Genomic DNA, 13,930 nt, shown 5'->3' with positions numbered 1-13,930 from the left:
GAAAATCCACCTCTCACGTAAAAATGCTGCTTATCATTCCAAATAAATCACATTCTGTACAGTGTGTGCGTTTTTGATGTTTTACTTCACTTTGGCACAGAGACGATTACATCCTTCTTCTTCTGCAATTGGTTGAGGTATTACTCGTGAGCCACTTCTTTAACGGGTAAAGTGCATTCTCTGTCGGGTTTAAGTCTGGAGATCAACTTGCTCAGTCTAAAACCGCGCGGTTTTTGCGCGGTTTTAGACAGTTCTTGTGACAATACGGCAGTGGAGTCTTTGGTGTTACGGTTGAATGCCATTTCTATCGTGGCAATAAGTCGGCGAAATAGTGGTTGGCATGACTGCTGCATCGAGCTGAGCAGTGAATCACATTCAAAATCAACATTGCAATGTAGCAAAATGCAATTTTCAAATTGCAAAAGATGGTTCCAGCCTTTACGAGCACATCCTGCTCACAGATCGGATGATTCCGTTTGCAATCTGGAGTTTGGTTTTTGCCCACATCCCCAAAACGCCGCATCTTTTGGCTCTCAACTGTCCATGGGTGTGAACAGACAAAAACGCCCCCCCCCCAATAACCACTCCTAAACAAATGGCGACATCCTGGTTAGCCCGACGCGATTAGAGCGCAAAGCGGCTCTCCACCTCATCGGCGACCATTTCGGCGATGGCGAGCGAGGAGGTGGCGGCGGGCGAAGGAGCGTTGCGGACGTGCAGCACGCGGCTGCCCAGGTCGCCCACGCCGCCGTCGAACACAAAGTCGTCCACCAGGTTGCCGTCGCGGTCCAGCGCCTGCGCTCGCACGCCGGCCGGACCCCTGCGCCCAAACGCAAATCAGGACGGAAGCGCCGCAAAATTAGATTGGCGTCCGTTCTTCGCTCTTTACCTGAGCACGTCACTGCGGGACAATTCGGGGATATACTTCTGCAGGATCTTGACCTGCGCCCCGATGAAGATGCCTCGGTACATCTCGCCGATGCCGTACGAGATGTTCTTCAACACCAGCTTCTGAAGGCCTCTGACACAGCAAAGTACACGTGAAGCTCACCGATAGCTTCAATATCATCATAATTGGAATTCGCAAGATAATGAGAACAGTACAAGAACAGTATTATACGGAATGTCAGCGCTATTTGACTGTCACCGCTGGACAGCGCTTGTGTTTTATTTTTTATTTTTTGCGCCTGTCATGGGCAGCATTTTTCACAGCCCCTCTTTTGTTTAGCGCTGTTGGACGGTCAGCGTTGGTGCGTCTGGACGGATGGCTTGTGGAGTAGAGGATGAAGAGAAAGATGCGTATTTGGAACTGTGAGTCGCCGCTTGGAATTGAAGCGGATTTACATGGGACAGGAGAAGTGAACCGACCTCTTTTTTTCGTCAATGGACGCTACAGCTTCTTGTTCTACTTTCAAACTTAACTTGTAGCAGACGTGTGCACATTTGCAGCATGACGTCACTGATCCACTGGTGAAAGGACAGTTGGATTCTCTCCTCTTTCATCTAGAACTGCTTCAAACTACGGGAAAGGTGGTTTTATGACTGTCCGTGTCTTATGTTCTGGCTTGTGTTATATTATTTGATGTTAACTGTTCTGTAAAGCGCTTTGTTACAGCTGTAGCTGTTGTGAAAGCGCTATATATAAAATAAAAAAAAAGATGTATTGTAGAAATCTTAAAGACACATGAACTGTTTTTTTGTTTGTTTGCTACAGATTTTGTCCTGGATCAAATTGGATTGCACATGAAGTCGGACCGTTTGGGGTTCCATGGGACTGACCTGAACGACAGCGCGTCAGCCAGGTCTCTCAGATTGAAGTCATAGATCTTGTAGCCTTCCCTCTTGAAGGCCAGCACGGCGTTGGGTCCCAGCCAGATGCTGCCGTCCATGCGCGGTGTGAAGTGGACGCCCAGGAAGGGGAAGCGAGGGTCGGGCACCTTGGAAAACGCAAAGTGCCAACAGTGAAATATATTTTTGCCGAAATGAAATGTTTTACATGTACATTTGTTGCCTGCAGAAATCTGTGAAAATCTACGGTTCATTTATATTTATCCCGAGTACTCCCTAGCATGCGACGTAATGGTCAAAAAGCTTCTGCGTGAACCCACCTGAAATGTTTCTTATGCAATTCTTTTTTTTTTTCCCCCCCCCATCCAAAATGAAATTACTTACAGATGTCCTGCTTGGAAATCTTAAACACAAAGCCTGATAAAACAATTCCCCCAAATTCCTCCTGCCAGTAAGAGGCGATAAAGAAAATATGCTTTTTTTTTTTGGGCCAAGTGAGGGGGGAAAAGTCTGACTGATGATGAAAAACATGTGGCCATTAAACGAGGTATTACGTAACATTGGGTGGGAGGGGGAGGGTAAGATTGTGACTTACGGGATAAATGTTGCCTTTGACCAGATAGTGCTTCTCCGGCTTGAGGACCAGATAATCTCCTCGGAAGGGGACGATGCGAGGCTCCCGGCTGCACCCGGAAATCTGCGACAGGCGGTCCGAGTAGAGCCCCCCACAGGTGAGCACGTAGCGGCAGCGTAGCTCGTTGCCCTGCGGGGTCGGGGGGGGGGGGGGGGGGGGGGGGGATCGCATCCGGAAAGTATTCAACGTCGTCTCATTTCAAACATTGATTTTTATCCTCAAAATGTCAACACTTTATTTGGAAGTTTTTTGCAAATTATTTTAAAATAAAAGACTGAATGTGGGAAGAAAAAAAACCCAAAGAGCTGTGAACAGTTTCAAAAATTTTTTTAAAAAGTAGACTATTTCCTTTCTCGGTGTGGCCACGTGCCATAATTACAATTAAATAGATAAAAAACCAAAACGTTTTTGTGACATTTTCCGCTTCGATGCACATTCATCATTCTGGTATGAGCGCTGTCATGTGGATATGCTGTACTGGACCCAAAGTTCCTCTCTTGGCTTCTCAGTACATCACTGATATTAGTCGTTCTTTGCAGAGGATCAAGAATGATGCCTGTGAGCATTGTTATGTGTTGATGTACCATTTGTGTTTACCTAGCAGCTGCTCAAATGTTAACGACTCCTGGACTTACAACATAAAACGTGGAAAGAGATGAAGCGCACCTTCTTGTCCTTGATGGCGATTGGATATTTGAGTCCTGGAAAAGACACGATGACATCATCAGTATACGTGTATACGCTTCTTCTTCTACTACTACTTCTTACCTTCAGCGCCCCCTGCAGGGCTCTCGGCGGCCATGGAGATGTCACTGACTTCGAACTGCGTGACCGCTTTGCCGCCGGCCTCCTCAAAGTCTTTTCCGTACTGCAGCGCCACCTGCCGCCAGTCCACGATGCCCGTGTTTGGGGAGTCCAACGCCATGACGCCCTGATAGAGAGAGTTTCACTTCTTCGTCAAGTCAATTCATCACTGACTACAGAAGAAGAAATGCCTCCCTCAAACAATCCAATGAAGACCAAAACAGCTTCTCCCCTTAAATTAACAACTCAACACGCTACCATGAACTCAAAACAAATAAACGCCTCCATCAAATCACCATCGTCGTCATCTCCATCACGGAGGTAACAACTCATTCGAGCGGCGATCAATTCACGAGAGATAAACATCTCATTTGGCCTGTTTCGTGCAAATAACACCTCTCTGAAGCAACCGTTAACTGAAAGCAAGTAAACACCTGCCTGAAGCTGTCAAGTAAAGACAAAACGCCTCCGTTGGGCAACCATCAACATAAGAAAATCTTGCTTAAAAAAAAAAATCATTAACATAAATGCGCAACCATTAACTGAGACGAATAAACTCTCAGTGAATCAATGTGACTCAATAAATAATGAGAAATAATCCATGTAAAAGTGAAACATATTTTATATTATTTTATTTTATATTTTATACACTTACCCTGCAGTATGGCTCTCGCTCTCTAATTCCATTGGCGTCCACGATGCTGAGCCCCGGCACGTTGTTCTTCAGCCCCCGCTCGTATAACGCTTTGAGGCGAGGGATTTCCTCCTGATCCAATGCCACGATGAGCTGCAACAATACACGAGCACCGATAGTAATAAAAATACATCATGAATATAATCACTTTTTTGTTGGGCCCTTTTTTTAACACACCAATAAATAGGAAGTACAGACTGAACATTAGATTTTTTTTATTTTTTTTTACATGACTTTCTCCTTTTGTATTTGCTTAATTTTACAACAGAGAGAAAAATTGGAAGATGTTTTTTTTCTTATGTTTTAATGCATCAATGTGCTTTAAAAATATTTTCCCCCCCAAAAAAAGAAAAAAGTAACCAGCCGATTTTTGCCTGAGAATGGATGGATAGGTGGATGGATGTGATGGTGGCTACTTGGAGAGCAAAGTATTTTTTCAGTGGTACTGGGTGTAAAAATTTTGACAAGGTAGCAGCATAGAGGTTACTTAAGTTGACTCGACCTTGCCACACTTCTTGTATGGAAGTTGTTTCTTGTCGCAGTATTCGTAGGCCAGCGCCGCCCCTCGCACGCACAGGCGAGCCTTGAGCGAGCCAGGCGTGTAGTAAATGCCACTGTGGATCACGCCGCTGTTGTGGCCGCTCTGGTGCATCGCTGAAGGGAAGAAAAAAAACATACACCAAGAAGATGATAGAGGCATAAAGTAATGAACAGATTAATCCGAAAATAGAAAAAAAAATTAGAAAAAAAAATGCTTAAAAAGCAATAAAAAGGTTGGGAAATGACAAATAAATACATAATATAAAATATGTTTCACTTTTACATGGATTATTTCTCATTATTTATTGAGAAACATTTAATTTTACCAAGTGAATATGTGTCCTGTAATTCAGCAATTCCTACTGTAATAAATTGTTAAATGTACTTGCATTTAGTTTAGACAATTCAATAACAACAACAACAAAAAAATCTAAATTAATTTAATCTCATCTAAATTATATATTTATTTGACTTTTTAGATTTAATTTTGGCAATTTGATAGAAAAAAATAGCTCCCTAAATGCACAAATATTGTTGGAAATGATCACTCTAATTGATTACATTTTTAATTTAATTTTAGCACGAGAACAAAATTCACCAATTAATTCATTCACATTTAAATTGCACTCTAATCACCTAAATTATTTTTATTGGATGCTGATAATTGAATAAAATCTCAGAATAAATTCACATTCCAAATGTGAATGAATTCCCACTTTTTTATTTCAAGCTTTGAATTTTAAAATTGGCCACAATGTTAAAATTAGTTACTTCATCAATTAATACATTTTGATATATTTCATTGAATTGATATACATTTTGACAGCAACAAAAATCTCCATTATGTTGTGTGTCAAGCCCCAGCACCACTCCCTCCAGCCCCCAAAAAAGAACTACAAATTAAAATGCCTTTGTACATATATACAAAGGATGAAAAAAACAGTAGTTTTCCCCTCACAGAGTTCTTTCTCCTTCTCCAACAGGGTGAAGGTGAGGGTGGGGTGCCGCAGGATGAGCTCCCGGGCGGTGGCCAGGCCCACGATGCCGGCGCCCACCACGGCAACATCGCACGTACTGGAAGACACCACACGTTGATCAGTCACAATGACATACGTTTAAGAACTGTCCCGGCACATATGGAGGCCCGCATGTTGACAAAGTGGTTCAACGTCCCGCTGTCCTCCACAACAAGCATGACCTTTGAAACAGACAGCAGGGCAACATCGTGCAATCCGACGCACATTTAACCTTCGCATAAACTGCTTGCGTCAAATTTGTCCAGTTTTAGTTCGGGAGTGTAAAACACAAGTCGTACACTTTCCTTGATCTGAAGCATTGATTAAGGCAGAATCATCTATTTATGTCAGACAGGCGATGAATATATTTTGAAAATATCTGAAGTTCATCATTTGAGATATTTTCAGTTTTGGGGGGTATTCTTGTACAGAAGCCGACGTGTGGAATGAAAATGAACAGTGTGTCCGCTTGTAACAACACACTGTTGCTCCTTAGAATCCTGAACAGGAAGCCCTACAATGAAAAGAGTCACTGGCCAAATGTTCAAAGCCTGAAATAACAGCTCCAATTTTGTGACCTCAGGAGAAATAAGTCTGCAAAACTTGCCGCCTTGTTCTTTTCTAAAGCAGATACAAGTGAAGAACAGCTTCACAGAATCAACATGATCAAATTGGTAGCGTCATTAACCCATCCATCGATCCATTTTCTCATCCGCATTATCGTCACAAGGGTCGCGGGTCGTGCTGGAGCCTATCACAGCTGTCTTTGGGGAGTAGGCAGGGTATACCCTGAATTGGTTGCCAGCCAATCACAGGGCACACATCGTCGAACAAACATTCATACTCACAATCACACCTAGGGACAATTCAGTGTCCAATCAACCTGGTAAGCATGTTTAAGGAATGTGGGAGGAACCAGAGTATCTGGAGAAAACCCACGCAAACACGGGGAGAATGTGCAAACTTCACACAGGAAGGCCGGCGCTGGAATTGCACCCTAGACCTCTGCACTGTGAAGCGGAAGTGCAGACCATTCAATCACCGTTTTTAAACAGTTAAATAAAAACTCGACAGTGAACGTATACAGATTAGGAGGATTTCGAAGGGGTGGAGTAATTTTGTAATCTTTTTCTGACTAGTTAAAACATTTTATTTTGCATTACATTTAATAACTCATAAATAAATGATAAATAATTCATACATTTTCATTATTGGCTTGAATGCACATCAACTCTCATTTCATGCCGCTGGTCCACGTTAATATGGAGCAAAGTACATTCGACTATGGTGGCCCTTAAGTGCAAAACACACATACACACACACACACACACACACACACACACAAAAACGACTTTTTGTTGGGATAATTTTTTGGTTTTGTTTTGTAATTTGTTGTAGTGGTTTGTGTTTTTTGATTTGCTGCTGTGATTCCTTTTTTTTTTGTGCGTGTTTAAATTAATCATAATTTTTTTCCGGAGATTTGGGAGTTAAATTTTAGTTTTTGCTTCGAATGCATTTCAATAGGCGTCAATTATACGCGGATTTTCACAATTTGCGGCCCGGCCTCGACCCTATCTGCCGCGAATAACGGGGGTCGGCCGTACAGCGCGGGAGTCAGGGGGCTATTACATAACCACCCTGCCCCAAGGGTCTTCAGGCACACTCAACTAATGTGAAAAACATGCATGCGCTGGCTCTTTTAAAGTACTTTCACTCAATAGGAAAACAAAAACATATCCAATAATTACTTTATCCTTCAGTTGTTTGTTAGTCCTGTTGCAAAATGCCCGACAGTGCAAACAAGTCAACCAAAGTTTCTCAAAAAGCAAAGTATGTCGTAAATCTAGACAAAAATAGTCACCAAACCAGAAAAGTGGGAACATTTATCGTGATTTTTTTCTGCCCTCTTACCTGTGCAAGTGTCTTGTGCAGGTGTCATGTAGCAATTTGGCACTAGCAGCCTTTAAAGAAGCACTTGTGCCCACGATCCGTAACATGGCAACGTCTCGTCAGAGTATTGCATAGAAAAAGAAAAGGACAAAGCTAAAAGTGTTTCCAGCAATCGTTCCGCCTTCTCTTGTCACTTTCCTCCTCCTCTTCCCTTCTCGGGTCATCGATGCCCGCTAACTTCCTCCATGAAACCCAAAACCCGCGTTCAATCCCGCGAGAGTTCCTCCTCGACCAGGCAGCCAATGGGAAGGTCCGTCTTTGGTGACGTTGTGCTCTAATAAAATGGCGGCGTCTGACATGTAAATAAACCCGCTGAGCTGAAAGGGTAGGTCACAAAACGTTCAAATCTTTGGGAGAAATCTGCCCGCATAAATTTGTATTATAAAGTTTCAAGATGTATTAAATTAGTTGATATTGCAGATGAAGCTGCTTGTGAAGGTGGCGCAGTCTGCTCTGAAGCAAAAAGACACGAGCCGGAGACATTTCTGGGGCTGGCTCAATGCTGTTTTCAACAAGTACGTTTATTTATATCAATCATGTATTCTGGTCAATAGGTGTCTGTTTTCTTAATCATCTACAGGAGTATATTACAAATATTTTGATGGTGATATAATGGAAATTATTATATTCATATAAATAGTTTACATTTTAAAGTTCCTGAATTTTTAAATTTTTAGTTGAAATATTTTTCAGTTATACTGTATTACAAATTTGACATTCCATCCATCCATCCATCCATCTTCTACCGCTTATCCGGGGCCGGGTCGCGGGGGCAACAGCTTTAGCAGGGAAGCCCAGACTTCCCTCTCCCTAGCTACTTCTTCCAGCTCTCCCCGGGGGATCCCGAGGCGTTCCCAGGCCAGCTGGGTGACATAGTCACTCCAGCGTGTCCTGGGTCTTCCTCGGGGTCTCCTCCCGGTGGGACATGTCCCGGAACACCTCACCAGGGAGGCGCTCAGGAGGCATCCGAATCAGATGCCCAAGCCACCTCATCTGGCTCCTCTCGATGTGGAGGAGAAGCGGCTCGACTCTGAGCCCCTCCCGGATGACCGAGCTTCTCACCTTATCTCTAAGGGAGAGCCCGGACACCCTGCGGAGAAAACTCATTTCGGCCGCTTGTATCCGGGATCTCGTTCTTTCGGTCACGACCCATAGCTTGTGACCATAGATGAGGGTTGGAACGTAGATCGACCGGTAAATTGAGAGCTTCGCCCTTTGGCTCAGCTCCTTCTTCACCACGACAGACCGATACAACGTCCGCATCACAGCAGACGCTGCACCAATCCGCCTGTCGATCTCTCGCTCCCTCCTGCCCTCACTCGTGAACAAGACCCCAAGATACTTAAACTCCTCCACTTGGGGCAAGATCTCTCCCCCGACCCGGAGGGCACACTCCACCCTTTTCCGACTGAGGACCATGGTTTCAGATTTGCTGATTTTCATCCCAACCGCTTCACACTCGGCTGCGAAACGCTCCAGTGAGAGTTGGAGAGCCCTGTTTGAAGGAGCCAACAGCACCACATCATCTGCAAAAAGCAGGGATGCAATACTGAGGCCACCAAAATGGACGCCCTCAACGCTTCGGCTGCGCCTAGAAATTCTGTCCATAAAGATTATGAACAGAATCGGCGACAAAGGGCAGCCTTGGCGGAGTCCTACCCTCACTGGAAACGATTCCGACTTACTGCCGGCAATGCGAACCAAACTCTGACATCGGTGGTATAGTGACCGAATAGCCCGTATCAGGGGGTTCGGTACCCACGAAGCACCCCCCACAGAACTCCCCGAGGGACACGGTCAAACGCCTTCTCCAAGTCCACAAAACACATGTAGACTGGTTGGGCGAATTCCCACATACCCTCGAGGACCCTGCTAAGGGTGTAGAGCTGGTCCACTGTTCCACGGCCGAGACGAAAACCACACTGCTCCTCCTCAATCTGAGGCTCGACTTCCTGACGGACCCTCCTCTCCAGCACCCCTGAATAGACCTTACCAGGGAGGCTGAGGAGTGTGATCCCTCTGTAGTTGGAACACACCCTCCGGTCCCCCTTTTTAAAAAGAGGGACTACCACCCCGGTCTGCCAATCCAGAGGCACTCTCCCCGTTGACCACGCGATGTTGCAGAGGCGTGTCAACCAGGACAGCCCCACAACATCCAGAGCCTTGAGGAACTCCGGGCGGATCTCATCCACCCCTGGGGCCTTGCCACCGAGGAGCTTTTTAACCACATCGGTGACTTCAACCACAGAGATAGGAGAGCCCACCTCAGGGTCCTCAGACTCTGCTTCCTCCAAGGAAGGCGTGTTGGTGGAGTTGAGGAGGTCTTCGAAGTACTCTGCCCACCGGTTCACAACGTCCCGAGTCGAAGTCAGCAGTGCCCCATCCCCACTGTACACAGTGTTAGTGGTGCACTGCTTCCCCCTCCTGAGACGTCGGATGGTGGACCAGAATTTCCTCGAAGCCGTCCGGAAGTCGGCTTCCATGGCCTCACCGAACTCTTCCCACGCTCGGGTTTTTGCCTCGGCGACCACCGAAGCTGCGTTCCGCTTGGCCAGTCGATACCCGTCAGCTGCCTCTGGGCTCCCACAGGCCATAAAGGCTCGATAGGACTCCTTCTTCAGCTTGACAGCATCCCTTACTGCTGGTGTCCACCAGCGAGTACGAGGGTTGCCGCCACGACAGGCACCAACCACCTTACGGCCACAACTCAGATTGGCCGCCTCAACAATAGAGGCACGGAACATGGTCCACTCGGACTCAATGTCCCCCGTCTCCCCCGGAACATGGGAAAAGCTCTGTCGGAGGTGGGAGTTGAAACTCCTTCTGACAGGGGATTCCGCCAGACGCTCCCAACAAACCCTCACAATACGTTTGGGTCTGCCAGGACGGACCAGCATCTTCCCCCACCATCGGAGCCTACTCACCACCAGGTGGTGATCAGTTGACAGCTCCGCCCCTCTCTTCACCCGAGTGTCCAAAACATGCGGCCGCAAATCCGATGATACAACCACAAGGTCGATCATCGAACTACGGCCCAGGGTGTCCTGGTGCCAAGTGCACATATGGACACCCTTATGTTTGAACAAGGTGTTCGTTATGGACAGTCCGTGACGAGCACAGAAGTCCAATAACAAAACACCACTCGAGTTCTGATCGGGGGGGCCGTTCCTCCCAATCACGCCCCTCCAGGTCTCACTGTCATTGCCCACGTGAGCATTGAAGTCCCCCAGTAGAACAAGGGAGTCCCCAGCAGGAGTACTCTCCAGCACACCCTCCAAGGACTCCAAAAAGGGTGGGTATGCTGAGCTGCTGTTTGGTGCATATGCACAAACAACAGTCAGGACCCGTCCCCCCACCCGAAGGCGGAGGGAAGCAACCCTCTCGTCTACCGGTGTGAACCCCAATGTACAGGCACTGAGCCGGGGGGCAATGAGCATGCCCACACCTGCTCTGCGCCTCTCACCATGAGCAACTCCAGAGTGGAAGAGAGTCCAACCCCTCTCGAGAGAACTAGTACCAGAACCCAGGCTGTGTGTGGAGGCAAGTCCGACTATATCCAGTCGGAACTTCTCTACCTCACACACCAGCTCGGGCTCCTTCCCTGCCAGAGAGGTGACATTCCATGTCCCAAGAGCTAGCTTCTGCAGCCGAGGATCGGACCGCCAGGGTCCCCGCCTTTGGCTGCCGCCCAATTTGACATTGTCATCCACAAAGCCATTCAATCTCTCAATTTGATGATATCCATATTATTGGAATTTGGATTAGCATTAGTTATGCATACTCTGTTCTTCATGATGTAGTATAATTACAACAAAACATTGCTGTAAATTTGGCATAATTCTGAAGCATCCAGAGACAAAGAGTCATTTTTCTTTTACCGACTGAACTTGGTTGCTGTTTCCAGGGTGGACCACGAGCGCATCAAGGCCGTGGGTCCCGACCGGGCGGCGTCCGAGTGGTTGCTGAGGTGTGGCGCCAAGGTGCGCTTCCTGGGTTTGGATCGCTGGCACGGGGACTACAATGCACTACCCACCGGGCCGCTGGGGCGCTTCAAGATCCAGGCCATTGATGCCACCGACTCCTGCATCATGTACCGGGGCTTCGACCATCTTGGTTTGAGAAACGTGCCTACATGAACTCCCGTTTATCATGGGGATACATTACAGGCCCACCCCCTGAAAGTGTAAATCCACAATATTGAGACCATAAAAAAAAACTTTGGCCTGTTTTACCACTACACATACTTTAGATACATTTCAACTTGTAGAAAACAAATTTTAAACAAATTTCGTAACATATTTAGCTATTTTTAAATTTGACAGCAACATTTTAAAGTGACCAAAGGTAAAGTTTTCCCCTCAACGTTTCCGCTGTTTAAAAAAAAAACAGGCTAAATCAAATGTTCCTGCTCTATTGGCAGGTCATTTTTGCTTGAAAATTGAATGGATGTAATGTTTTATGTCAGTGAGTAGGCAAGACCGGCGGGAGGCAAAGTGCGATATTTACGGGAGAGGGGAACGTGGCGCCACCTCCGTCCTTGACGTCATTGCGTTGCATTTGTGCAGAGGGTTTGCAGCACGTGGAGGAGGTGAAACTCCGCAAGTGCATCTACATCGAGGATGCGTGCTTGGAGCGGCTCAGCTCGCTGGAGAACCTGCAGCGCAGCGTCTTCATCATGGAGGTAGTGTCGTGCGGGAACGTCACTGACAAGGGCCTCGTCGCTCTGCACAAATTCAGGCTGGTCTCTTTTTTTTTCTCGTTTCAAATGTATTTTATATATAGATTAAAAATGTCTTTTTTTGTTTTAAGTACATTTTGGTTAAAAAAAAAGTTTCAAAAATAGCCATTTGTTGTTTTAAGTAAGGCATTATTGTACAAATTGAGTGCGATAGTTTCTGAAGTTTTGGAGTGGGCTGTGCAGTGCTGAACACGGTCGGCCGGAACATTAAGTTGCAGGCACTGAACGTACAAAGTCGTACGTAATAGTTTCTGGAATTTTAGGATGGAAAACAGCTTTGAAGAGACTTTTGTATGTTTTGTTTTGCCTCCCCCCCATGCAGAAATCTGGAGTACCTGTTCCTCAGCGACCTGCCTGGTGTCAAAGACAAACAGAGCACGGTGGAACGTTTAAAGACTGCACTCCCGCGTCTTGATGTTCATGTGGACCTGAACTAAAAAAAATAAACAAACAACAACAAAGCACTTTATTGTTGACACCAATTTATTTATCGGCAACATTAGTCCTGTTAGCTTTATGCCAAAGAGAGGCTCGTTTGTGCTTCTTCCCAAACGTGAATGCCTGTTTGCTTCCAGGTGGCCATTTTGGGTCTGCAGCTTTTTTTTTTTTTTTTTGGCCAGCGGGTTTTTCTTGACATGTGTTCAGCCAGTTAGCATTTCTGTTTATCAGGTTGAATAAATCAAAATCCAAGTCCATGCATGTTTGTTTGTTTTTAACAACTTAACACATAACAACTAAGACAAACATTTAAACCCCCCCAAAAAAGGCAAAAAAACTGTTGTAAAGTTTAAGAAATATTAAACTCAATATCTTTATTGACCAAAAACAGTTTTTATAAAGTATATGTATTTTTACATAATCTGACGATTATTCATTTATCGAAATTTTACTCTGCCACAAATCAGAATCGGCATAAACGTCAAAAGCTCCATGTCGGTAGGGCCCGAATTGTGACAGAAGTTTTAAAATTGCCTTTGGCAATTATGCTCTTGGGCCAGTGAGACTCAAAGTGTGGTATGTGGGCTCCCTCTAGTGGTAGGCAAAAGAATGGCTGCCGAAGTTCAGTTCAGTTGTATTTATCTGCACTTTTCTGTTATCTTCAAACCTTTGATTTTAAACTTTCATTTAAGTACCATTTTTAGTTACCTTGTATTCGCAATACATTTGAATTGAATTATTGAAATACACCTTTTCTAATTTGGGATGATTAGTTGCACTATAATGTTCAAACTGCAAAACGATACAGAGATTTACAAAGTCATAAGGTTTGAGAACAACAGTATTTTGCTGCCTTGAGACATGAGTATCTCAACGTTTTTGGAGATAAGGGCCGATGTTTTATTGTTTTGTTTTTTTGCTTTGACTTGCGAAGCGAGCATGGTACGTTGTTAGAGGCTCAACTCAATTCACAATAAGCGGCTCAATTCTTGAAAAAATGAGACTTAGCTGTTTGTTGCCATTCCTAGTTGAGGTTTTCTGCAAAACAAAAATATAGTACATCTTGTGTTTTTAAACAACCACGTACCTGTAGGTCAGCCTATCTGTCTGCTAGCTTAATGCCAAGGCTAAAGAGCAAGAGACAGGCCCTATAACATACTTAGTCATACTTTCTTTATCCCCTGCGTAGAATGACAAGTATTAGTGCCGTACTGTTGACACTGCCCTCAGGTAGGAAAGCAGTGTGACAAAAACGGTTTCGTTCTTTTGGGTTGGGTTCTATTTTGATTGTGTCAACGCAAGTGTTTATAAAGAACATTATTACGGAG

General features: G+C 45.3%; 2 protein-coding genes across 2 annotated transcripts; one reads left to right on the top strand and one right to left on the bottom strand.

Annotated features, from left to right (window-relative positions):
• Positions 1 to 66: 66 nt before the first annotated feature.
• On the bottom strand, positions 67 to 7,622 carry l2hgdh (L-2-hydroxyglutarate dehydrogenase). Its single transcript, XM_086127396.1, has 10 exons — positions 7,388 to 7,622; positions 5,419 to 5,534; positions 4,423 to 4,574; positions 3,882 to 4,013; positions 3,191 to 3,353; positions 3,089 to 3,123; positions 2,384 to 2,551; positions 1,780 to 1,937; positions 890 to 1,021; positions 67 to 820 (listed from the first exon to the last, which is right to left on the bottom strand). The coding sequence occupies exons 1-10, from the start codon at positions 7,471 to 7,473 to the stop codon at positions 625 to 627; spliced, it is 1,338 nt and encodes a 445-aa protein (XP_085983522.1). The 5' UTR covers positions 7,474 to 7,622; the 3' UTR covers positions 67 to 624.
• Positions 7,604 to 12,628, top strand: dmac2l (distal membrane arm assembly component 2 like). Its single transcript, XM_086127399.1, has 5 exons — positions 7,604 to 7,751; positions 7,847 to 7,941; positions 11,331 to 11,539; positions 11,992 to 12,163; positions 12,487 to 12,628. The coding sequence occupies exons 2-5, from the start codon at positions 7,847 to 7,849 to the stop codon at positions 12,599 to 12,601; spliced, it is 591 nt and encodes a 196-aa protein (XP_085983525.1). The 5' UTR covers positions 7,604 to 7,751; the 3' UTR covers positions 12,602 to 12,628.
• Positions 12,629 to 13,930: the final 1,302 nt, after the last annotated feature.

The sequence above is a fragment of the Hippocampus guttulatus genome, chromosome 13 (genome assembly GCF_054856545.1).
Source record: "Hippocampus guttulatus isolate MCC_2025c chromosome 13, RoL_Hgut_1.0, whole genome shotgun sequence".
Lineage (NCBI taxonomy): Eukaryota > Metazoa > Chordata > Actinopteri > Syngnathiformes > Syngnathidae > Hippocampus > Hippocampus guttulatus.
The sequence above is the reverse complement of the archived record's forward strand: the minus strand, read 5'-3'. Positions and strand labels throughout refer to the sequence as shown.

What these genes read in the sequence shown, in the direction of transcription:
- dmac2l (XM_086127399.1), top strand. Translation starts at nt 7,847, where the DNA reads ATGAAGCTGCTTGTGAAGGTGGCGCAGTCTGCTCTGAAGCAAAAAGAC. An exon ending in CCGGGGCTTCGACCATCTTG is followed by an intron (nt 11,540 to 11,991) that starts GTTTGAGAAACG and finishes GCATTTGTGCAG; the next exon opens with AGGGTTTGCAGCACGTGGAG. An exon ending in GTCGCTCTGCACAAATTCAG is followed by an intron (nt 12,164 to 12,486) that starts GCTGGTCTCTTT and finishes CCCCCCATGCAG; the next exon opens with AAATCTGGAGTACCTGTTCC.
- l2hgdh (XM_086127396.1), bottom strand. Translation starts at nt 7,473, where the DNA reads ATGTTACGGATCGTGGGCACAAGTGCTTCTTTAAAGGCTGCTAGTGCC. An exon ending in CATACAAGAAGTGTGGCAAG is followed by an intron (nt 4,014 to 4,422) that starts GTCGAGTCAACT and finishes GTATTGTTGCAG; the next exon opens with CTCATCGTGGCATTGGATCA. An exon ending in TCGCCATCAAGGACAAGAAG is followed by an intron (nt 2,552 to 3,088) that starts GTGCGCTTCATC and finishes CCGACCCCGCAG; the next exon opens with GGCAACGAGCTACGCTGCCG.